We start from the raw sequence: 24,664 nt of genomic DNA, 5'->3' as shown, positions 1-24,664 counted from the left end.
TGTGACAGAAATGATGGCGTATTCATATTTAAAAATAGATCCAAGGCAAGCCTGAGCGAGCCCTAACTATAAGCTTGATCAAAAAGGAAAGTCTTTAGCCTACTCTTAAATGTGGAGAGTGTGTCTGCCTCCCGAACACAAACTGGAAGCTGGTTCCACTGGAGAGGAGCTTGATAGCTGAAGGCTCTGGCTCCCATTGTAATCTTAGAGACTCTAGGAACCACAAATAACCCTGCAGTCTGGGAGCGTAATGCTCTAGTTCATGGGTCACTAACAGGCGGACCACGGTCCGAGTCCAGACCCAGACTCCGACCTTTACGGAATCAATAAATTATTGAGGGATTTTCATTTTGACGGGGAGCTTCTATTTTAACCGGCGCAGCTTTTCTCGTTTTTACGGCACTGGCTTAGCGGTTCAGGAAACTTACAGACCAATTACATGCGAGTTAAGCCATCCCACGTGATGCTACTCAGCCAATCAAATCTGTGTATTTCAGGCGGCAAACATTGCGACTCTGAATACAGACAGATGAGAGGCGAGAGGCGCGTGACAGACGGAAAGACGAGTTAGCGATACAGGTAGAGAAGACGGAGAAAGGGAGAGAAACACAGACGAAGAGACGAGTGAGCGGCAGACAGGGAGAGAACAATAACTACTCATGGCGCTCTCCAAGAAGAGAGAAGTCAACAGAGCTTTCAACCCAGAATGGACTCATTCATGTTCATCCTTCCCACTGGAGCACAACACCTGTGTCTCATATGCTCAGAGACCGTGGTGCTCATTAACAGTGGTGATGTGAAACGCCACTATGAGACAAAGCACAATGTTTTTAACCAAACAAACCCACTCAAGTCTGAAGTGTCTGAGGGCACAGAAAATAAGCACTCAGAGCCCAATGTGATTTTGATTTGTGACAAAATAAAGCAAATGGGCCACCTGTCAGCATCATCAGCCACAGAGAACAGTTTAACCCAGGATGTGCTAGTCTGGGTTAAACTGTTCAATTGTTAAGATGTGTTGAGACTGATTTATTCTAACATTGGTTGAGAGTTAAATCAAGATGTGAAACAGTTAAAGAAAAAGGGAAACTCAAGCTGCTGCTACACTTTATTTTATTTTTCTAAAATTAAGCACTTTATTTTAAGATGCACAAAAGCTATTTTATTTATTTTCTCTATTTTATTTTTAAATGCAGGCCGAGTATTATATATATCTGTATAGTTCAATGTTAAGTGTAATAAATATTGTCTAAATGTTTTAAATTGTACTTTATTATATTTGACAGTCAGTTGTTGATGACGTGCAGACGTTGATACAGCTACTAGACTTCAATATATATCACACTAATTCATAACGCAAGTTAGACATTATGATGCTCCGGACCTTTGCTCGCGGACATGTTCTCTAACTGGACCTCTTAGAATTTTAGTTGAATACCCCTGCTCTAGTTGGTTTATAAGGTACTATGAGATCTTTAAGATATTCTGGAGCCTGACCATTAATTGCTTTGTAAGTCAGGAGAAGGATTTTGAATTCTATTTTGTATTTTACCGGGAGCCAGTGCAGTAGCAGCTAATACAGGAGTAATATGATCCCGCTACCTAGTTCTTGTCAATACACGTGCCGCTGCATTTTGGATCAATTGAAGAGTCTTAAGCGACTTTTTGGGACAACCTGATAACAATGAATTGCAGTAATCCAGCCTTGAAGTAACAAATGCATGGACTAGTTTTTCTGCATCATTTTGAGACAGGATGTGTCTTATTTTTGCAATGTTACGTAGATGAAAGAAGGCAGTCCTTGAGATTTGTTTTATGTGGGAGTTAAACGACAGATCCTGATCAAAGATAATGCCAAGATTCCTTACAGTGGTGCTGGAGGCCAAGTTAATGCCATCCAGAGCTTCTATGTCATTAGAAAATGCGTTTCGGAGGCGTTTAGGGCCAAGTATAATAACTTCAGTTTTGTCTGTGTTTAACATCAAAAAGTTGATAGACATTCTTTTTTTTTTTTATAAATTAAAAAGCAAGTATTGATATATTCAAGAAACATAAATATAGAAGAATATTACAACATAAATATCAAAATAATGTTTACAGTGCTTGTGAATTTAAATATAAGAGGTTTTTTTTTTAGAAGTTGTAGTTTTGTGCAGGAATGTGCAGTATGGTATGTCAGCAGCAGTAGTGACTGGTGTGGGAAAGGCCTCAGTATCCTCCATACAAAGGGAGCAGGATGGGGATATGGCTGGAAAGACAACTACGGCCTGTTCAAATATACAACACAACGTACTTATCCTACTACTTCTGCAGTTTTCTGTTCTGTAGCAGTCCCTGACTTCAAGCCTCCATGTGAAGAAAAGTTCCATAGTTTTCCATTTTTAATAAGTGTGTTAATCTTAAATCTATTAAATAATAGCCTTCATTATTTTTGCAATAATCTCCTGGTAATGTCAAAATGATCCTGATGTTTTAAAAGCCCTACTTTCATTTGTGTCTTTCCATTCACAGGTGTTCTCTCTGCAGCCCTGCCAGACGATGCCCCCCATCTTCTACTGGAGGACTTACATTACAACCAGTCACACTCAAACACACACTCCCTCACACAGTCGAACACACACTCTGTTGAACACCCACTCACTGATCCACAATCACCAGCACAAACACATGTGCAAACAGTACACTCAGACATGCTCACAGATACTGACACACACTCTGTGACACACACAGAAAGAGAAAGTGGCACACACACTGCCATCTTTGTGCAGCTGCAACAGGTGCATGCAGTCCAGGCAGCCAACACAGAGAGGTGTGAGTCAACAGCTGTGGAGTACATACAGCATTAGCTTGAAGGGCACTGTCATGCTATAATATGCCTGCCTGTTTCTGTCTCTCTCTAGTAATGACTTTGATGTGGGTCTGGACCCGGATATTAGTCTGGCAGACATGTATCGCTGGAAAGTTTCTGCCTATGCTCCCTGCAGCTCCACCTGTACAACAGGTAAGCTCATTCACAACATGCAAGTACACCAATGTATTCATTGTTTTGCATAATCCATCCAGTGAAAGTTGTTCTATGGCTATAGAAAATGTAAGTATGTGATTAGATGGTACTGTAGGTGTCATATTCCATATCAGGACACCTGCGGCAGAGTCCCAGACCAGAGTTTAAACATTGTTCTAAATGCAAGGTGTATTAAACTACAGGTAACCACAGCAACACTTCACACTGCATTACCAGTTAACTTTGTTTAGTGAAACTGATTACTAATGTTAAAATGCACAGATTATGCTCATTTTCTGGTTAATAGTTGTTCTTTTGGGTTTCTAATAGAACATTTTTAAATGCTTTTAATGTTTAAAAAACACATTATGTTTCTCATACTTACTGTCTGAATATTACTGTATTCGCCCTCTGCCTGAAAAGCTCCGTTATAGCACCTGTCTGCTCCGATTGCTTGCGAGAAAAATTGTAAAAGTCTTTCTCAAGCCTTGGGTGGAGATCCTGGGAGAGGGGCAGTATATGCTAAAAAGCCTGCATGTGACATGAAGGGAGCCAAATCTGAATGTCTTGTTCAATCAGATGTTTTCACCAAAAACTGACTGTTTCTCTTATTTCACAGTTTGTGGGTTGGTATAAACTGCAGATACACAAATGTATGTGCACAAGCTCTGAAACAGTGAGCGTTTCATCATATGTCCTCTTTAAACAATAGCAGACAATGTTTACACACTCTCTTGTTTTCTTTTGCAAGGATTCGTTGTGTACGTGTGAGGATGCACGTGGTGAGAGAATAATGGACCTGTGTCTCCACCTGGTCCATTATTGTCCTTTAGCAGCTGGACATACACTACATATGCAGATTGTATGTTGTTGATCTATATCTGCACACATTGTGTGTCTGTGTGTATTGCCAGGTATCACCACTAGCTATGCCCTCTGTGTCCGTTATGATGGTACTGAAGTGGATGATAGTTACTGTGACTCTCTGACCAGACCGGAGCCCACACATGAGTTCTGCACGGGGAAGGAATGTCCTGCAAGGTACTGCCCTTACTGAACTAACTGTCTGTCTGACAGACTATCTGTCAGTCAGACTGTCTGTCTGACAGACTGTATGTCTGTCTGTCTGTCTGACAGACTGTATGTCTGTCTGTCTGTCTGTCTGACAGACTGTATGTCTGTATGTATGTCTGACTGTCTGACAATCTGACTCATTGTCTGTCTGACTGTCTGACTGTCTGACAGACTGTATGTCTGTCTGACTGTCTGTCTCTCTGACTGACTGTCTCTCTGTCTCTCTGACTGACTGTCTCTCTGTCTGACTGTCTCTGTCTGACTGCCTCTCTGACTGACTGTCTCTCTGACTGTCTGTCTCTCTGACTGTCTCTCTGTCTGACTGTCTCTCTAACTGACTGTCTCTCTGACTGACTGTCTCTCTCTCTCTGACTGTCTGTCTCTCTGACTGTCTCTCTGTCTGACTGTCTCTCTGTCTCTCTAACTGACTGTCTCTTTGTTTGACTGTCTCTCTGTCTCTCTGTCTGACTGACTGTCTCTTTGTCTGACTGTCTCTCTGTCTGACTGTCTCTCTGTCTGACTGTCTCTTTGTCTGACTGTCTCTCTGTCTGACTGTCTCTCTGACTGGCTGTCTGACTGTCTCTCTGTCTGACTGTCTCTCTGACTGGCTGTCTGACTGTCTCTCTGTCTGACTGTCTCTCTGACTGGCTGTCTCTCTGACTGACTGTCTCTTTGACTGACTGTCTCTCTGACTGACTGTCTCTCTGTCTGACTGTCTCTCTGTCTGACTGTCTCTCTGACTGACTGTCTCTCTGTCTGACTGTCTCTCTGACTGACTGTCTCTCTGACTGACTGTCTCTCTGTCTCTCTGACTGACTGTCTCTCTGTCTGACTGTCTCTCTGTCTCTCTGACTGACTGTCTCTCTGACTGACTGTCTCTCTGACTGACTGTCTCTTTGTTTGACTGTCTCTCTGTCTGACTGTCTCTCTGTCTGACTGACTGTCTGACTGACTGTCTCTTTGTCTGACTGTCTCTCTGTCTGACTGTCTCTCTGACTGACTGTCTCGCTGTCTGACTGTCTCTCTGACTGGCTGTCTCTTTGACTGACCGTCTCTCTGACTGACTGTCTCTCTGTCTGACTGTCTCTGTCAGACTGTCTCTCTGTCTGACTGTCTCTCTGTTTGACTGTCTCTCTGTCTGACTGTGTCTCTGTCTGACTGTCTCTCTGTCTGACTGTCTCTGTCTGACTGTCTCTCTGTGTGACTGTGTCTCTGTCTGACTGTCTCTCTGTCTGACTGTCTCTCTGTTTGACTGTCTCTCTGTCTGACTGTCTCTCTGTCTGTCTCTCTGTCTGACTGTCTCTCTGTCTCTCTGACTGACTGTGTCTCTGTCTGACTGTCTCTCTGTCTCTTTGTGTCTCTGTCTGACTGTGTCTCTGTCTGACTGTGTCTCTGTCTGACTGTCTCTCTGTCCGACTGTCTCTCTGTCTGACTGTCTCTCTGTCTGACTGTCTCTGTCTGACTGTGTCTCTGTCTGACTGTGTCTCTGTCTGACTGTGTCTCTGTCTGACTGTCTCTCTTTCTGACTGTCTCTCTGTCTGACTGTGTCTCTGTCTGACTGTCTCTCTGTCTGACTGTCTCTCTGTCTCTCTGACTGACTGTGTCTCTGTCTGACTGTCTCTGTCTGACTGTCTCTCTGTCTGACTGTCTCTCTGACTGACTGTGTCTCTGTCTGACTGTCTCTCTGTCTGACTGTGTCTCTGTCTGACTGTCTCTCTGTCTCTCTGACTGACTGTGTCTCTGTCTGACTGTGTCTCTGTCTGACTGTGTCTCTGTCTGACTGTCTCTCTGTCTCTCTAACTGACTGTCTCTTTGTTTGACTGTCTCTCTGTCTCTCTGTCTGACTGACTGTCTCTTTGTCTGACTGTCTCTCTGTCTGACTGTCTCTCTGTCTGACTGTCTCTTTGTCTGACTGTCTCTCTGTCTGACTGTCTCTCTGACTGGCTGTCTGACTGTCTCTCTGTCTGACTGTCTCTCTGACTGGCTGTCTGACTGTCTCTCTGTCTGACTGTCTCTCTGACTGGCTGTCTCTCTGACTGACTGTCTCTTTGACTGACTGTCTCTCTGACTGACTGTCTCTCTGTCTGACTGTCTCTCTGTCTGACTGTCTCTCTGACTGACTGTCTCTCTGTCTGACTGTCTCTCTGACTGACTGTCTCTCTGACTGACTGTCTCTCTGTCTCTCTGACTGACTGTCTCTCTGTCTGACTGTCTCTCTGTCTCTCTGACTGACTGTCTCTCTGACTGACTGTCTCTCTGACTGACTGTCTCTTTGTTTGACTGTCTCTCTGTCTGACTGTCTCTCTGTCTGACTGACTGTCTGACTGACTGTCTCTTTGTCTGACTGTCTCTCTGTCTGACTGTCTCTCTGACTGACTGTCTCGCTGTCTGACTGTCTCTCTGACTGGCTGTCTCTTTGACTGACCGTCTCTCTGACTGACTGTCTCTCTGTCTGACTGTCTCTGTCAGACTGTCTCTCTGTCTGACTGTCTCTCTGTTTGACTGTCTCTCTGTCTGACTGTGTCTCTGTCTGACTGTCTCTCTGTCTGACTGTCTCTGTCTGACTGTCTCTCTGTGTGACTGTGTCTCTGTCTGACTGTCTCTCTGTCTGACTGTCTCTCTGTTTGACTGTCTCTCTGTCTGACTGTCTCTCTGTCTGTCTCTCTGTCTGACTGTCTCTCTGTCTCTCTGACTGACTGTGTCTCTGTCTGACTGTCTCTCTGTCTCTTTGTGTCTCTGTCTGACTGTGTCTCTGTCTGACTGTGTCTCTGTCTGACTGTCTCTCTGTCCGACTGTCTCTCTGTCTGACTGTCTCTCTGTCTGACTGTCTCTGTCTGACTGTGTCTCTGTCTGACTGTGTCTCTGTCTGACTGTGTCTCTGTCTGACTGTCTCTCTTTCTGACTGTCTCTCTGTCTGACTGTGTCTCTGTCTGACTGTCTCTCTGTCTGACTGTCTCTCTGTCTCTCTGACTGACTGTGTCTCTGTCTGACTGTCTCTGTCTGACTGTCTCTCTGTCTGACTGTCTCTCTGACTGACTGTGTCTCTGTCTGACTGTCTCTCTGTCTGACTGTGTCTCTGTCTGACTGTCTCTCTGTCTCTCTGACTGACTGTGTCTCTGTCTGACTGTGTCTCTGTCTGACTGTGTCTCTGTCTGACTGTCTCTCTGTCTGACTGTGTCTCTGTCTGACTGTCTCTCTGTCTGACTGTCTCTGTCTGACTGTCTCTCTGTCTGACTGTCTCTCTGTCTGACTGTCTCTCTGTCTGACTGTGTCTCTGTCTGACTGTGTCTCTGTCTGACTGTCTCTCTGTTTGACTGTCTCTCTGTCTGACTGTCTCTCTGTCTGACTGACTGTGTCTCTGTCTGACTGTCTCTCTGTTTGACTGTCTCTCTGTCTGACTGTCTCTCTGTCTGACTGACTGTGTCTCTGTCTGACTGTCTCTCTGTCTCTCTGACTGACTGTGTCTCTGTCTGACTGTCTCTCTGTCTGACTGTATCTCTGTCCGACTGTCTCTCTGTCTGACTGTCTCTCTGTCTGACTGTCTCTGTCTGACTGTGTCTCTGTCTGACTGTGTCTCTGTCTGACTGTGTCTCTGTCTGACTGTCTCTCTTTCTGACTGTCTCTCTGTCTGACTGTGTCTCTGTCTGACTGTCTCTCTGTCTGACTGTCTCTCTGTCTCTCTGACTGACTGTGTCTCTGTCTGACTGTCTCTGTCTGACTGTCTCTCTGTCTGACTGTCTCTCTGACTGACTGTGTCTCTGTCTGACTGTCTCTCTGTCTGACTGTGTCTCTGTCTGACTGTCTCTCTGTCTCTCTGACTGACTGTGTCTCTGTCTGACTGTGTCTCTGTCTGACTGTGTCTCTGTCTGACTGTCTCTCTGTCTGACTGTGTCTCTGTCTGACTGTCTCTCTGTCTGACTGTCTCTGTCTGACTGTCTCTCTGTCTGACTGTCTCTCTGTCTGACTGTCTCTCTGTCTGACTGTGTCTCTGTCTGACTGTGTCTCTGTCTGACTGTCTCTCTGTTTGACTGTCTCTCTGTCTGACTGTCTCTCTGTCTGACTGACTGTGTCTCTGTCTGACTGTCTCTCTGTTTGACTGTCTCTCTGTCTGACTGTCTCTCTGTCTGACTGACTGTGTCTCTGTCTGACTGTCTCTCTGTCTCTCTGACTGACTGTGTCTCTGTCTGACTGTCTCTCTGTCTCTCTGACTGTCTCTCTGTCTGACTGTGTCTCTGTCTGACTGTCTCTCTGTCTGACTGTCTCTCTGTCTCTCTGACTGTGTCTCTGTATGACTGTCTCTCTGTCTGACTGTCTCTCTGTCTGACTGTGTCTCTGTCTGACTGTCTCTCTGTCTGACTGTCTCTGTCTGACTGTCTCTCTGTCTGACTGTCTCTCTGTCTGACTGTGTCTCTGTCTGACTGTCTCTCTGTTTGACTGTCTCTCTGTCTGACTGTCTCTCTGTCTCTCTGACTGACTGTGTCTCTGTCTGACTTTCTCTCTGTCTGACTGTCTCTCTGTCTGACTGTCTCTCTGTCTGACTGTGTCTCTGTCTGACTGTCTCTCTGTCTGACTGTCTCTCTGTCTGACTGTGTCTCTGTCTGACTGTCTCTCTGTCTGACTGTGTCTCTGTCTGACTGTCTCTCTGTCTGACTGTCTGACTATCTATCTGTCTCTCTGACTGACTGATGTGGAACTCCTCAGACTTTGGAAGAGTTGCATTTGCAAATAGCAAAGAAATGAAGGTTTTTCTTCTTTGAGAATGCAGAATATTTCAAAACAAATACATATCAGGTGAGATTTCCGACCCAGATAAGTCAAGTTGAAGTTATATACTATTTTTTATAAATCTTGATTTAATCATGCAGTCTCATTGAGAATACAAACTATTTTTGCAAGAGAGACCTGACAACAAGAAACACAAACAGCAAAACAGAAAGAAAACAAAAATCATTAAGGAATATATCAGATCAGATAATAATCATCTCTTAATGTGATCGTTTTATTCACCAAATATCCCTGTGTTAAATGTCAGACCTTACCAACTGCACCATGTTGCCACTTTCTCCTCAGATGGGAGACCAGTGGTTGGAGTGAGTGCTCTCGAACGTGTGGTGAGGGTGTTCAGTATCGCACTGTGCGCTGCTGGAAGATGCTGTCGCCCGGTCTTGACTCATCCGTCTACGATTCACTGTGTCTGTCACATGACCTTCACAAACCAGCCAATAGAAAGGTCTGCCTTGGCCAAAGCTGCGGACCCCAGTGGGAGGTGTCTGAGTGGTCAGAGGTAATACACCACGCCGCAGTGCAATGTTGGATGAAACCATCTTGAAGTTTGATATATCTTCACATCTGATATTGTTGTATTCAAAGCAGTGAAAACATCAAGCAAAGTCCAAGAACTGCCAGTGTGCATTCTGCTGTCCAAAAGATCATGAGGCTTCAACGATGTCAAACTCATGTGTGCACTCATCATTAACACAAACAAACTAAGTAACCTAAAAATATTGGTGATATCTTTTCAGTAGCTGAAAACGTTTTAATAAAAGCTTAAACTGCTGTGGAATTGAAATGTAAGACCTACAAGTGACACAATACAAACCTTAACAACTCTTTGAGTCATTGGGAGAGCCGTTCCTCCTTGAAGATCTACTGGGATGTTTCGACCCTCCACTGTATGCTGGGTCTGCTCTGGGCTGAGTACAGGGTATCTACAGAGGCGGACAGCTCGGACGCATCCTCACTAGGTGTTCCACCTCAGCGGGTTTCTCTGGTTAATGTTAAGGAGCAGCTGTGCTGGCTCTCCAGAGCTGCTACACACCACACCTTCCTTTGGCCGCAGGGGAGGTTGGAACAAAGGAACATGGCAACCATGAGTGCCTAGTCTAACTCAGATAGACACAACATTCCAACAGAGCAGCATGAAATAACACAGATACTCAACAGGAAATACATTAGCAACAGTATTCTGCATGTTGAGTCATCTCTGACTCGTGTCATCTTCATGGTCTCCTGTTAGCATCATGTGCATGCCTGTAAACAATGCTGTAATATGATGCAGCTGAGAGATTTTGCAGTATTGATCTTTGCACGTGTGTGTGTACATAATGTGTGTGTGTGGGTGTGTCATTGTGGCTGTTAGTGCTCGGCGCGTTGCGGCTCTCGGGGTGTCCGTACTCGGGAGGTTCGTTGCTCCATGGAGATGAGACTATGTAACAAGTCTTCTCAGCCAATAGAAAGTCAGGAATGTGAAGCGCCGTCCTGTGACAGAAGGTGGACTGTGTCTGACTGGGGACCTGTGAGTTTAACAACACATAGTGTACACACACACACACACACACACACACACACACACACACTGAAAACACTCCACACACTTCTCATTCTATATTTAGTTCAGAAAAATGTTTTACTTTTGCATTTCAATGAACATGTGTGTATGTGTACCAGTGCACCGGTGTGTGTGGAGAGGGAAGGATGGCGCGTGCAGTGACGTGTCGATCATCGGGTGGGGTAGTGATGTCAGAGGAGCAGTGTGACCAATCTCTGCGCCCGCTGGCCATCTATCCCTGTGGCGACAGAGATTGTGCCCCCCACTGGGTGGAACAGGAATGGCAACAGGTAAACATAAAGAAGCAGTTCAACTGTGTCGAGCTCAGCTGGTAGAGCAGAGTCAGGCTGGTGAGGGATGTGAGTCTCTTTCAGATCAGCAAAAGGTTTTCTGTGTGTGTGTGTGTGTGTGTGTGTGTGTGTGTGTGTGTGTGTGTGTGCCAGTGTAATGCTACATGTGGGCGTGGGGAGCGGCAGCGTCAGGTGGTGTGTGCTGGGCTGGAAGCTGGTGTCTTCAAAGAGTTTCCAGACAGCAGCTGTGAGCGCAGCATCAGACCAGAGAGCAGCTCCTCCTGCTTCCAGAGACCCTGCTCCAAATGGTTCACCACATCCTGGTCTCAGGTACCTGTCTGACTGTGTGTCAGCATGCATCAACCAGCCAGTACACAGCCACAGATCTCAGATTCCTGCACCTTCATACTTATTCTCAAAGTGTCTCTGTGATGTATTAAAGTAGGTTGAGCTGTAGGTCTGTTTATCAATAGTATGTGGAGATAAATGAAAAGTCCCGTGCCCTCATGCCCTTCAGTGCAGTAAGACCTGTGGGAGTGGCGTCCAGGTTCGTGAAGTGAAGTGTTACCAGGGGGAGGAGCTTGTAACCAGGGGCCACAGCTGCGACTCTGCCCTCAGGCCAGAAGCCAGACAGAGCTGTGAAATCCAGAGCTGCCCGACGGAAGCACCAGGTACAAAAAAAAAGATTTATCGTAGGTGACGCAACATGTCAGCAAGCTTTCCGCTACATCAGCGGAGGACAAATGAACTCCCAGATGCATCCCTGTTAGAAAGTGTTTTTCTGCTGTGCGCTAATGAATTAATTGGAGCATTTCGACATTAACCAGACCTTTTGTGTCTTGTGTGTGTTTATGCAGCGGCAGCCCCAGCAGCCTCAGTAGTAGTAGAAGACTCCTGCCAAGACAAACCAACAGCCAACTGTGCCCTGGTCCTGAAGGTGAAACTGTGTTCCCATTGGTACTACAGAAAGGCCTGCTGCCAGTCCTGCAAGGCACCGAGACCCTGAAGTCTAACTGTAACCTCTCACCTCAAACCACTGGTACCAAAGGTCACATTACATTCATATTGGTGCTACACAAAAGCCTGCTGCTAGCAATGTAAGGCCTTATGACGTTCATTGTAACCTTGTAACTCTTCCTCCTATCACTGATGTCAAAGGTCAACCTGTGGTCACTGGCTATACCTCCACCCTGTCAATGTCTTAATCTGTACTCTTGTTTCCTTGCTTCTAAATTCAGTCTGTTTTTGTACGTAGTAATATCATCGCTACTAAAGATTACCAATCAAAATGACTCCAAGTGCTTCCTCAGAGTCATCAGTAAAATGGCTGTGCAGCTAAAGAACAGTTCCTGCTCTGTAACTGGAAGTTAATCTCAAGTACTGAAAGCATAAAACAGCTCCAAGGCTTCAGCTGGCTCCACCTGATGGAGGCAGCGTTCTTCTTCATCTATTCACTCACCTCCTCCTGCACGGACAATGTGAAGACTGGCTTTAGGACACACTGGGCTCTGTCCATCAACTTCCTTTACTGCTTCATCCTCGTCCTTCTCACCGTCACACTCACCATCTTAAGGACTAAAAAGCCTCCTCTTCATCTATCCCTCCCTTTGTACCTCCCATCACATTTTAAACATGATGCTACATAATAAATCACTTCTTCATGTGCTCTGTTCCACACCCAAAGCACATGAAAGCCCTGAGGCAGCTTTGTTGTAACTGTGGCAACAGACAAGGACAGACTGGACCCGGGTCAGGGTGCTGCTGTCCACACACAGCCCTGTACACGTTGTTCAGGCTGTACTGCTGGTGCCGTGCGGCTGTGTAACTCTGCTCTTTTTTCTGCCACTTCAAAACTTTTATTTACACAATATACAACAGACCCAACACAGCCCGACACCCTGGACTCACTAATGTAACAGAAGTACTGTAGCTCCCTTTTTAATAAAGATTCTTCTTTGTACCAGCTGATGCATGTCACAGCTCCAAAATTGGCAAACTGCAGCACCTCCTCACACAGCTTCCTCTTGGAGCCACAAAATTCTCTATACAACTTGTTTTCGCAGTAGTACTCCCCAACACCTGAAAACACACTTCGATGTCAACAAAAACCTACAATGTTCAATGCAAAAGAAAGTTTCTGTACTCCTGTAGACAGCTCAGATGTGACCGTTCCAATGAAATGAAAGTCCATCACTGGAGAAGCCTGAGAATAGAAGAAGAGTACAAAGAGCTGAGGAGCGTTGTGAGGCTGCCAGGGATCTGATACACTGTGTTGTTGTCACAGAGCTGCTGCTGCTTACTGTATCACACATAAAGAATAAAAGATGAGCTGTTTCTCTGTGTGAGACTTCTGCTTGCTGCTGCTTTTGGTGACAAACATGGACTGACCCTTGCATGTAGTGCACAACACAAAACTCTACTGGGGAGAGCTTCAGGAGGTCATCCATAGAATACGGAGGGTTACAAGGTAAAGACCTGAAAACTAAGCAGCTGGTTAAAGTCTGAGTGAAAGCTTACATTGTAACCGTGCTGAGTCAGCAGGAGATGTGAGGTTGGTTATTGTATGAATAGAGGAGCATGTTACAGGCACTGTGGGTACTAATTAAGCTTTCATCTGAAACATGACTTGTTTTCTCTGGTGTATATTTGAGAGCGTCATAATTGACGCCTGCGTTGTTTACCATGCACAGTGAACGTTGTCATGGTTACAAGGGATGGCGTCCCAATGGAAGTCTCCTTAGTGAAAGCAGATTACTCACCTGAACACTCAACAGTTGCTCCTCTGAAGTGCTCTCCACAAGCTCTTTGGATCTGTGGGTGTCACTCAGCCAGGAAGAGAAGCTGCAGGATCCTTTAAGCTGTCTCTTTATTGTGTGTGTGTGTGTGTGTGTGTGTGTGTGTGTGTGTGTGTGTGTGTGTGTGTGTGTGTGCCTGCAGGGAAAGACTGACCGCTCCAGAGACCAGGTGAGTTCTTCCATCACCTGATGTTCAAACGTTTGCAGAGTCTCTAAGAGACGGGATGAATCGTAACACGTTATGAGATAATATATGAAATATAAATCAGAGTGCTGTTTCCACATATGATTCAGCGTGTGTGTTTGAACCATGTGTCAACATTTTGCTGATGATGAAAATGAGCAATTGAAGTTCTTGTGAAGTGAACCCAGTGAAGTTGTCTTTTGCTAACGTTTACATATTCCAGAGGAATAAAAGCAGGTTATGAATGATGATCTGCATACAGAAGGTTCTCAGGTTCAGATGAAGTTTAGAGGAGAATCTCTTCTACAACACAATGTGTTGTTAGAAGAAGCTACCTAATTCATATTATCCTTCATTTTCCAAGCAGGACGTTCTGATTTCCTGCCCCTGAATGAAACTTTGCAATCAGAAATGTAAAAAACTTAAACATTTAATTAGTAGTATGTGTGTTAGTAATAAAGGGTTAAAACATAATCATAGCTTCTGACCCATAGAGATCAAATATGTTCACTGCAGTAGCTATAATGTAGTACTGTAATGTAGTTGGAACTTGAACTGTGGTAGCTTTGCTGTTTCATGAAGGACAATGATGGCAATATTCTGTATTGTTCTTCTTTTCCAAGTAAAGGTACCAGCACAACAATGTTTCAATAAATAGACCTGCATTTATATTGTGCCTGTCTAGTCTTCCAACCTCCCAAAGCACTAATAATCTGATGCTCATTCACACACACACACACTCACACACGATGGCTGTGCCTTCGGGAGCACTTTGGGGTTCAGTGTCTTGCTGACATGTGGACCAGAGGATCTTCTGATTAGTGGACCTGCTCGACCTACAGCCAGCACAGAGTAACATAAGAGCCCTGCAGTCACAATCCTACTTAGGTAGCAGTACAGACGTATTGCCAGAGAATGTTCTTTATATTTTCATATTATATTATGTAAAAGCTGGGTGTCTTATTTCATTCTATCAGTCGACGGGCACTGCTGCATCAGATTAGCTGTGATGCTGTAGTCGGGTGAGCTGGGCCGAGTTTGAACTTCTTAATTAGTACAGCTAACTACCAGCTGCACCTGAGGACTGGGGAGGGGGTTCATGGGAGAGAAGAAGAAACACATGCTTTTCATTTTTGGATCTATTTACAGTAATTGCTATTTTGTAAAATAATTGATAATTTTATCCTCTTTGGGCCTCAAACAGTTATTTCAATGAAACTTTCACCACCGGTTTACTCTTTAACAATGTGTTGTATATATACTGTTTCCAGCGCAGATGAAAGTTTCCTGCACATTCAGAAGCAGCCTCACAACCACATCATATTATTGTCTCTCTGAATGGAGCATCCGCTCTCAATAAAAGCCACATGTGTTGATGTCCCTGAGCCTCTGGATGTGCATTTCTTGGAATTTTCACATTCTTGAGAATTTTTTGAATTTGAGTTTTCTATAAAGCCTTTCATAGATGGTTCTCCGAAAGTCTGGTTCCACTTGTTTCCTCCCGTTGTGGTACTGTTGTCACGGCGACAACTTGTTGTTCCTCTACATTCAGGAGGAGCAGCAACACGCATGTGTGAAGGAGCTTCTGGAGTTTGTCTATGATGTGTTGGATGCTGTCTCCTGTGTTGCAGATGCCTCTGACAGCCGTGCTGTTGCTTGCGGCAGCGGTGTGTGTGTGTTGTGTGCAGGAGTGTGTGTGTTTCCCTAACGGCTTAGTGTTACCCTCCTGTGCCAACATGACGCCTGTTCACGCCCCCTTCACTCCCGCCACCAGCAGCCCGCCATTCACACTGTCCACATCTAGCGCCGCCTACAGGCCGGGAGGCGTCATCACAGGTACAACATTCTGAGTGCTGCATGCAGGGAATACGATCTATATTATATTTACTGTGTATGAATGTTCTGCACGTTCTCTCTGCCTCTCCTACACTCATATCTGAGTTCCATATGCATAAACAACCAATATATTATTACACATTGTATATGAAAGTACCACGTTTATGTATTTTGCATTGTATGATAGTGGCCGCTTTAATACATATTTAATTTAGAATTTTACTTATGCTACACTATGTTTTCTTTATAAAAGTTGCACAGCCACTGACAGTGTGTGTTTATCAATAAGCTCATTTTACCTGCAATTCAAATCACTTTAAAATAACCATCATTAAGAAATAGTAAATTGATAATTAATTAAGCTTAAGTTAAAAGTTATTTTACTGTTAACAATGATAATTAACAATCTTTACTATTTATTAGTTTTTAATTTCACACATCATATTTTATAAATATATTGAGTAGTTGCTAATGATTAATTGTAACCCTTTAAAAGATACTTTGCAAGGCATCTATAAACTTTATTTAGACGGACATTTAAAACTGGTGAGCGGTTAATAACTGGTTTCTGTAATGTTTATAGATGTTTTACAAATCTTTAATCTTTAATTAAAAAACAATTTAACATACAAAGTTTTACATATTTAAATAATCGAAGTCAAACGAAATGAATCCGTTTATTCAGGTGAGTCCAACGAAAAAGAAAAGTCAGTTCAGAACTTAAAGTAGCTTCGTGCTTCTGTTTTCAACATTAAAGCATTTAAAAATGTTCTAGTAGAATCTCAAAATACAACTATTAACCAGAACATGAGCATGACGTGTCCCCTTTGATGGTTCAGGTACACCCCCCCCCCTCTTCTCTCTACACCGTCAGATAAAAGAAAGACTACAGAAGCGTCCCAGTGTGATTGAGGTTTGGCAGGTCACCGAGGCTGTGAAGAGAACATGTTGTTAGGATCATCAACGTGGAACAATAACTAACTATATTTTTGATTTATGTACCCCCCTCTAATTCTCCCTGACCCCGGCTTCCAGCCTGGGGGTGGTATTGTATAACAGTTCAGAGGTCAAAGGTCATGTTTAGAGGAACTTCCTTTGACCTCAGTCTCCCGCTCAGACTCTCCTCTCCTCCACCATCACATGTCAGTGAACACATTTCTGTAACCAAGAAGGTTTTTGGACTTGTTGCACATACTTTTTTTTTCAAAATGTATTTTTCCTCGTCTCTCCTCTTCTTGTCTTCCAAAAACACACCCTTCTCTCCTTTACCCATGTTGCCCTCTCTGCAGTCCATCTGACTCATGTTAACATGTCCCCCCCACCCCCCTGCAGTGACGGTGGAGGTGGTGAAGAACAGCACCACAGAGTTCCAGGGGTTCCTGCTCCAGGCCCGGAGCAGGGAGGGACAAGGTAAAACCATAGTAGTGGAACACAGCACCTTAAGAAGTAACATTTAAAGGTTACTTTGTCATTTAGAAGAACATATGCACTGTAAATAAATAGAGCACTAAAATGACTAAATAGTAGTGTACTGAGATGTTGGTATGTAGCCTCGAGTAGACACTGCACATGTGGTTGGGACTGTAAGATCACCACATTGTTCTTGAATGTTAATTATTCAAGAATTCTTCTTTGATGCAACATATAGGTTCTCTTTTTTTACTACAACCAAAAATAGCTTGCACTATTGCACTTTCTTCACCATGAAATAAAAGCAAAGACACATCATGAGAAACTTTAGTTTTTAGGACTTTAAGACTTTGTGTTTCTGCTTCCAGCTCTGATCTGGCCTGTGGGGAAGTTCACCAACATCAACACCACCCTGTTTACTGCACTGCACTGTAAAAACCTGGAGGTATGGGAGTGTGTGTATGCGTGTGTGAGGACGAGGTCCCTAACACTGGAACTTGAAATGGATATTTCAAAATGTGTCACAGCAGTATTTACTTTTGAAGAATAAAATATGGAACATTGGACAGGTGGGGAACTAATAATAAGACATTAGAAATAAAACAGTGTGTGTGTCATTGGCTCATGTGTAAACAATGTGTCATCATGGCAGAGCTCTCACTGTCATATAATATCATTTATTATTATCTACTAAAAATATTTCTTCACTGCTGGTATCTCTTTTTTTTTACTGAGTACCTAACTGAAGTGTTTGGTATCAAAGGAGAACAAATATAAACTTGAAAGAGCAGAATTGTATTTCTGTGTGTGTGTGTGTGTGTGTGTGTGTGTAGAATTCGACGGTCAGTCAGGCCTCAAGAGTCAAGAAGAAGAAAGTACAGCTGACCTGGGAGGCTCCTAGCAACAGTAACTACGGAGATATCTACTTCAGGTAGACAAAGTCGCACACACACACACACAACTCCCTAGTGGTAATTAGTGGTACTGCAGCTCCATTCAAACAGCATCACATCTGTCACAGCACAAATTAATCCAAATAACTTTATAATACTTGTTGCCCTCGGTCCTTGTTGTTGCCATGGCAGTGCCACTCTGGTCCAGGACTACACAACATTCTGGGTCCAGCTGAACAGCAGCACAGTGAGACGGGACAGCAGCGGGAGCTCTGCAGCTGCAGTGAGTCTGACTGTATGAGCTACATGTGTGCTGTTAACTGGCTGTGAGCAGGAGCAGCTGTCTGTCTGTCTGTGCTTCACATCAAAGCTCTGCTGACACCTCTCTCTCTCTCTCCAGGTCTTTTCCTCATCAGCTCTGCTCTTCATCAATCTGCTGAGTCTGTCTGCTTACTGCTGACGCACGCACGCACGCGCACACGCACACGCACACGCACACACACACACACACAGAGCTAACAGCCAAGTCCTGTAACAGTTTATTCAGCATTGCTGTCTATAGCAACGGTAACACTACACAAACAGTAAACATTACACAGCAGACACACTGATGACATGGCAGATACAGTGTGTGTGTGTGTGTGTGTGGGGGGGGGGGGGGGGGATTATTGATTCAATAGTTTAGTAGAACTAACAGTACAGTCTGTACATGATTGTAGAGACATGATGTCACTTTGTTTAGATAGTTCTATAACTGGATTATTATTACTTGTATTAAATCAGCCATTGCACAGGTGAATGTTGGTTCTCATTGGCACTGTAAATTACATTGTAAACGTAGAAGGACAAAGGTAATGGATTAAATAACATCTCTTCAATGTGATTAGTTCTATTACTTTCATTTCATTGTCATTTAACGTTTGAACAAAGACGAGTGTCTGAGCTGCAGCGTACACTGTAACAGAATGATGTTCTCTACACCAGTGAGGAAGTCACATGTTGGAAGTCCATTGAGGCTAGACACTAGATATGTTGTGATTTTAAAACACATTAACAAATATATCCAAGTGTTAAGATGCACACAGTGAACTTTCTTTGAACGTCGTACAGAGAAAGAGTTAGTTTTTTGTTTCTGCTCTTTTTGAGAGGAGTGCTGATGTGTCATGTGACACCTACAGCTAGAAGAAAGTGGAAGGCCCCCAGCAGAGCTACAGCATGTTACACACAGAGGAAACACTACAACAATGCTCATGCACAGAACTGCTGTTTCAACATTAATACACAGTTAAATATAATGTTTAACTACATCATAAGGCTTGTAGGGAAAATGTGGTGAAATGAGGAACAGCTGGAAGACCATCAGCTTTACATAAGGATATGTATTGTTCTATGTTCTAAAGGCATCAGGTGGAGGGTTAGTACTATAGAGAGCTGCTGACCTTGGGGCTTTAGCTCCTTGGTGTACACGGGTCGGCTGTGACAGGAGGACTCAGGTTATTACAGCTGTGTGAGCTCTGCCCTGTGTTGCTAGGCTACTGGCTGGAGGTCAAAGTGCTTCAGTGTATAATGAGTGATATGATATTAAGTTCATATCAACGGGCTGAGCTCAGTTTAATTTCATTCAGTCAAAATATTAGAGAATATTTAGTTATTTATAACAATCCAATAGCAAATTGCCCTCGATGGAATGTGCAGTCTGTGTAACGTTATCCAGTCTCTCTCAAAGGACATGACTGCAGCAACTGATGTCAGAGGAACGTTACACAATGAGGGTACACACACACAGGGAGGGGTGAGCTCCTGTCATCTTTCAGGAGGAGCATCAAAAGAATTAGAAGCAGGAAGGGCACAGGGCAGAGTTTACACCTGACATTCTCACATATAGTTATTGTGAATACAGTTCATTTGAAGCGTATTATTTTTCACCAGCCGATCAGACACATCCCACACGGTCTGTATCACCGTTAACCCAAACAACAGTAGACTCACAGCTCAGTGGATCTGCCCCTGAAGGCAGTGTTGCTGCTTCTGTGTGTTTCTATTCAAAAGCAAGCTTTGTGTTAGAAGGTGATTTTCTTCTTCAGTCAAACTTCAGCCCAACAATTCTGCTAGAGGAAGTAGAACTGCTGCATGTCGTAGAGGATCTCCAGCACCGTGGCCAGAGACCAGGCCTGGCTCTCACAGCTGAATGAACAGAACTGACCATTCTCATTGGTCAGCTCGGGCAGACCCTTCCATGGAGACCTGAGGAGGCACAGAGACGGTACACGACAATAAGGAAGCAATACAACCATTCATTTAACATTACAGATCTGTTAGTGCACCTTCCAGTCACAATTCTATATACAAATCTCTATATGGTGCAGCATGTAACACACCAACACATTCATGTGAACTGATTCACAATATTCCAAATGGAATGTCAGCGTTTAAAAAGACGGTACAGAGAATGTGAGAAATAACAGCACTGTTGGATACTGACATTTCATTTGCCATAATTTCATCATGTGAAACAAAGCAAAGCAGTCCTACCTCTCCAGGTGGGTGTAATGTCGTGACAGAACATTCTTCACCATGGTGACCGTTTTAGCGTAGCTTTCCTCTCCCAGCTTCTTGGCAAAGTAGAGTTTAGCACGCAGGAAGTAGCCTACAGGCCACAGCCACTCCTACACACACACACATTATTGTAGAGTTAGTGTTAGGTTAGTTTTTAGGGTCTTTGGTGTTTTGTAGGTTGTGAATGTTACTGCATAATACAGGAACTCTTTCCGATTGTAGACGTGTTAGTAATGATATATTTTAAATACTATCTGCTTAGTGTTAGAGTCCCTGTTTCACATATCTCCCTTCTGTCTTATGATTGGACTTGGTCTTATTCAACTCCAGTGCAGGGTGCGTCACACTCACTGGGCCTTGGTGATAGTTGAAGCCTTTGGCCAGGTTGTAGTTGTCGTTGTCCAGAGCGTTGTCATAGACACCGCAGTACACCATGTCACTATAGCAACACAAATACAACGTCAGTATGAGACTGAATATTTATATGCAGCTCTCCCACTGCTGCCATCATAAACCTTTCTTTAAGCAGTAAGACATGATTACATTAACAAGCAGTGAGGATGACACATGTGTTTTTATCTTATGAAGATATATATTACTCCGGGTCAAGTGTCTTCATTCCCAGCGGGCCCAGTAGTGTCTTCTCAGCCACCTCAAGAGCCCTCCAGGCTTTCTCCACTGTAAACAGCTCTGGAGACTTTAAACACAGAGAGTTTTTCAATCAGCCAATCACAACTCAACACACCTACAGCCAATAAGAGTTAAGATTCATTTACTTACCACCACCATGGCAATGGTGAAGTTGGGTCTCAGCTGGTAGTCACACCAGGTGCTGGAGGCCCCATAGCTGTCTTTATAGATGCCTTTCTTGTGCACCAGGTCAGGGTGCTTCTCATTGGGGTCCTTTAGGTCGCCAGATACCCAGTAACCTGCTTCAAAGGCCTGCTGGAGCTGCTGGTTCCACTGGGAGTATGAGATGAACACCTCTTTACCTGGAACACAATGGACAGTGTTTATACAGATGGCTGCTGTCATTCAGTATGAGTGCAGGTGACATTTCTTTATCTGAGAATAATGTGTGTGTGTGTGTGTGTGTGTGTGTGTGTGTGTGTGTGTGTGAGAGAGTATAATACCATCTCTGTGTACTTTAGCGCCATCATAAGGGAACAGTCCTTTGGCATGGAGTTCCACAACCCAGCGAACAGCTGACTTACTGAGACCAACGATCTCCACTGCTGCTCCATCCCTGCACAGAAACATAATCACTCGTATCATCTGATTGATTATTTAGTCTGTAAAACATCAGAAAATAGTGAAAAACTAACAAAGACACTTACAATGATATAAAACTAATCCTATTATTAAATTATTAAATCCAATAAAGGATACAAATGTCTTTATTAAAACACTGGGATTTGTTTTGTGATGACTTTCTGCTGTTATGTGAAGGAATGTGTGTGTGTGTGTGTGTGTGTGTCACTTGGGTGTGTGCGTGCATGTGTATGTCTCACCTTGGAGTGTGTGTGTTTGTGTCACATTGGAGTGTTTGTGTGTATCCATGGAGTGAGTGTGTGTGTGTGTGTGTGTGTGTGTGTGTGTGTGTGTGTGTGTGTGTGTATGTGTGTGTGTATGTGTGTGTGTGTGTGTGTGTGTGTGTGTGTCACCTGGGAGTAGCAGGCATGCCTTTGTTCCTGGCTCTCTCACTCTCTCCCATTTTATCCATCCATGTGCCACAGTTAGAGCGGTTTCCTCCCGTCACAAAGCCTGTGGCTGGGTCCACCTTAACATCCACGTTGAACCCTGGGAAGGAAATATTATTGCTGGTATTGAAGGATAAAACTGCTGGTGTAAATAGAGCTAAAGTTTCCCTGTGTTCATTATGTTCTTAGATATGGGACACCTCCATGTACATGATCATTTTCTTACTATTATTTGTACATAGTATAGTTTAACAAACACACTGTCTGTCTTACCTTCATCTTTCATGTGCATGTCTATCTTGGATCCAGCGTTTCTCTCTCTGAAAGAAATTCCCTGTAGGTGGCGCTGCAGAGCCTCCTGGATCACATCATAGAGAGGTTGCTCCTACACACACACACACATGCACACGCACATGCACACGCACACACCTGAAGTGCAAAATAATATGATGGCTGAGTAACAATTTAATTGAAATGTGTGTGCGTGTGTACATACCACCTCTCCAGGTGTCAAGGGTTCACAGTCATCAGTAGGGTACATGCGTGTGACAGGGCACTGAAGGATGTCATCCCCTTGAGGAACATGGGTAGTGTAGTCCTGAACAAAGGCACATAGGAAGTCAAAGTATATAATGAGTAAAATATTAGATCTTACGTCTATGTAGAAATACATTACTTTTGTGAGCACCTCTGTTCTGGAAACTTATTATAAATATAGCTAGGAAGGTCATACATCCTCTGAAAGCCCTCAGTGTGTAGTGTGTGTAAGTTTCATGAGGCTGGGATTATCCAAGAGTTCACAACAGCTCATTTTATACAGTGGTCAAGTTTCAAAAAATGGTCTCACGACAAGGAAATGGCTACTCTCGGGACCAACATCAACACACATGAATACAATTGGATTGTCAGTTCTGTCTGTTCATTGGATCCACAAGAGTCTCAGCTTTCCAGTCACACCCAATGTATGCAATTCCAAGACTGTTTAGGGACCTAGTATGCAGAATTAATCAAATACACCAGAAATAACACATTTGCCTGCATGGGATTAGCATAAAGTGGGCATGTCAGCAGAGGAGACTTGTGGGTGTCCATACAACCCATTCAGATATTGTGAGGTGAGAGGACAAAGGACCCATGTGAATATGACCATGACATTTTTTCCTTGCCAAAATGTAGCCTTATGTTGGAGCGTTATTTAGCCTCCTGCCTGACAAGCTTGGTGCCAATTGATTCCTTAGGTTTCATATAAAATATTCAGTGAGCCTGCTAATACTTGGTAAAGACAGTTAAGTCATCCCACTGGTCTCAGAGGTCAATAATATGCTGTGTTTACAGCCCCCTGCAGCTCTAAGGTGAACTGTATTTAGCTCCCTCTTTACATTTATCTGCTCATCACTTTCTATATAACAATGTCCTCCTACCTGAATGCACTGCAGCCACCACCACACAGCATCACGACAGTTGTACCGAGCACAGCGACCCTCACCCAGCAGGTTGGGGATCAAACCGTGACGCAACGTTCCCGCGAAGGCCAGGATGATGTTACTATGGAGACCATGAGACAGAATGGTTCACTTTAGAGTTTAGTTACTGACGGGGAGAACAAAGAAGCAGCCTTTAAAGACACAAACCTGTAGTAATGTTACTCAGAATACCACAGCCACTAACTCACGTGAGTTGATAGACAAGCAGCTGTACGTACCGAGCCTCCGTGTGTCTCCCAGTGAGCAGCATCAGTCCTCTGAGAGCGATGAAAGTGTCTCTGCCCCAGCAGCGGAAAATCCCAGAGGAGAAATGAGGAAGACCTAAAGAATGTCCATTAGTACAATGAGCGTCCACCTACTGTATGTATCATATTATAAAGATTTCATTTCATCTTCAGCTCCATTAAATAATCAATTCATTCTTTAAGTCAATACAACACTTTTCATTTTCAGTTCTAATTCACTCATTTAAAAGATTTTTTCAGTTTCAGTCTTAACTTCTTTAAGTTTTAATTGAAATTGTATCCACAGGGACACGAGTAAGCGTCTGTTGCTAGGCTACCTGCAGCCAATGAGACACAGCACTGCTCCTTCTGGCCTGTGATTGGACTGATGCGGTAGGGAACGTCCTTGATTTTCGTAGAAAGGGGAGGGAGGGCAGGCAAGTGTCCGACCCCACACATTTGAACTGAACCCAGCGCCAGGAAACGGACAAAGCTGGAGCCGTTCTGGATGAAACTGTTTGGACAAGGAGATAAAAAGTCAGAAAACAGTAAAATTCATAGTTTTTCAGATCTTTACAATGCATGTCTCCTACCTGGACATGAGTTTGTGAGATGCGTCCAGGGCTGTAGTGTAGGTTGACACCAGGATGGCATCAAAGTAACAGGGGATGAGGTACCGTGGGATGTGTTTCAAATAGGTAAACATAGCTTCCAACCACTGACCCACCTACACACACAATGTTACAATGGATCAGAACAAGTTAACTAATTCAGTGCTGGTCATCACTTCACCCATCTTAGGTTGGAACTAATACTAGGGAAATGTAATTAAGTACAAATCTTTATTTTATTTTATAGGGAGGTGGGCCTGTAGTTTTAAAGGCTC

General features: G+C 43.9%; 2 protein-coding genes across 5 annotated transcripts in view; one reads left to right on the top strand and one right to left on the bottom strand.

The window, feature by feature from the left end:
- Positions 1-13,019, top strand: part of LOC115022095 (ADAMTS-like protein 2) — a 28,813-nt gene extending 15,794 nt beyond the window's left edge. The window contains exons 12-20 of the mRNA XM_029452953.1: positions 2,512-2,809; positions 2,901-3,001; positions 3,919-4,045; positions 9,149-9,362; positions 10,218-10,373; positions 10,526-10,696; positions 10,850-11,026; positions 11,214-11,367; positions 11,554-13,019. Coding sequence (XP_029308813.1) covers positions 2,512-2,809; positions 2,901-3,001; positions 3,919-4,045; positions 9,149-9,362; positions 10,218-10,373; positions 10,526-10,696; positions 10,850-11,026; positions 11,214-11,367; positions 11,554-11,702 — 1,547 coding nt within the window. The 3' untranslated portion in view covers positions 11,703-13,019. The remainder of the gene's footprint in view (positions 1-2,511; positions 2,810-2,900; positions 3,002-3,918; positions 4,046-9,148; positions 9,363-10,217; positions 10,374-10,525; positions 10,697-10,849; positions 11,027-11,213; positions 11,368-11,553) is intronic.
- Positions 13,020-16,174: 3,155 nt separating this feature from the next.
- Positions 16,175-24,664, bottom strand: part of agla (amylo-alpha-1, 6-glucosidase, 4-alpha-glucanotransferase a) — a 30,302-nt gene continuing 21,812 nt past the window's right edge. For 2 of the 4 annotated variants that reach the window (XM_029453435.1, XM_029453436.1), the window contains exons 23-35: positions 24,372-24,505; positions 24,117-24,292; positions 23,773-23,875; positions 23,492-23,615; positions 22,567-22,668; positions 22,344-22,455; positions 22,035-22,170; positions 21,504-21,616; positions 21,151-21,362; positions 20,970-21,067; positions 20,722-20,809; positions 20,347-20,480; positions 18,341-20,058 (exon numbers count right to left, since the gene is read on the bottom strand). In XM_029453435.1, the coding sequence (XP_029309295.1) occupies positions 19,923-20,058; positions 20,347-20,480; positions 20,722-20,809; positions 20,970-21,067; positions 21,151-21,362; positions 21,504-21,616; positions 22,035-22,170; positions 22,344-22,455; positions 22,567-22,668; positions 23,492-23,615; positions 23,773-23,875; positions 24,117-24,292; positions 24,372-24,505 (1,668 nt within the window). In that variant the 3' untranslated portion in view covers positions 18,341-19,922. Of the gene's footprint in view, positions 16,950-18,340; positions 20,059-20,346; positions 20,481-20,721; positions 20,810-20,969; positions 21,068-21,150; positions 21,363-21,503; positions 21,617-22,034; positions 22,171-22,343; positions 22,456-22,566; positions 22,669-23,491; positions 23,616-23,772; positions 23,876-24,116; positions 24,293-24,371; positions 24,506-24,664 lie in introns of those variants that run through there. The other 2 variants (XR_003833891.1, XR_003833890.1) reach the window with 2 other exon arrangements.

The sequence above is a fragment of the Cottoperca gobio genome, chromosome 17 (assembly GCF_900634415.1).
Source record: "Cottoperca gobio chromosome 17, fCotGob3.1, whole genome shotgun sequence".
Classification (NCBI taxonomy): Eukaryota; Metazoa; Chordata; class Actinopteri; order Perciformes; family Bovichtidae; genus Cottoperca; species Cottoperca gobio.
This window is presented reverse-complemented; position numbering and strand designations above follow the sequence as displayed.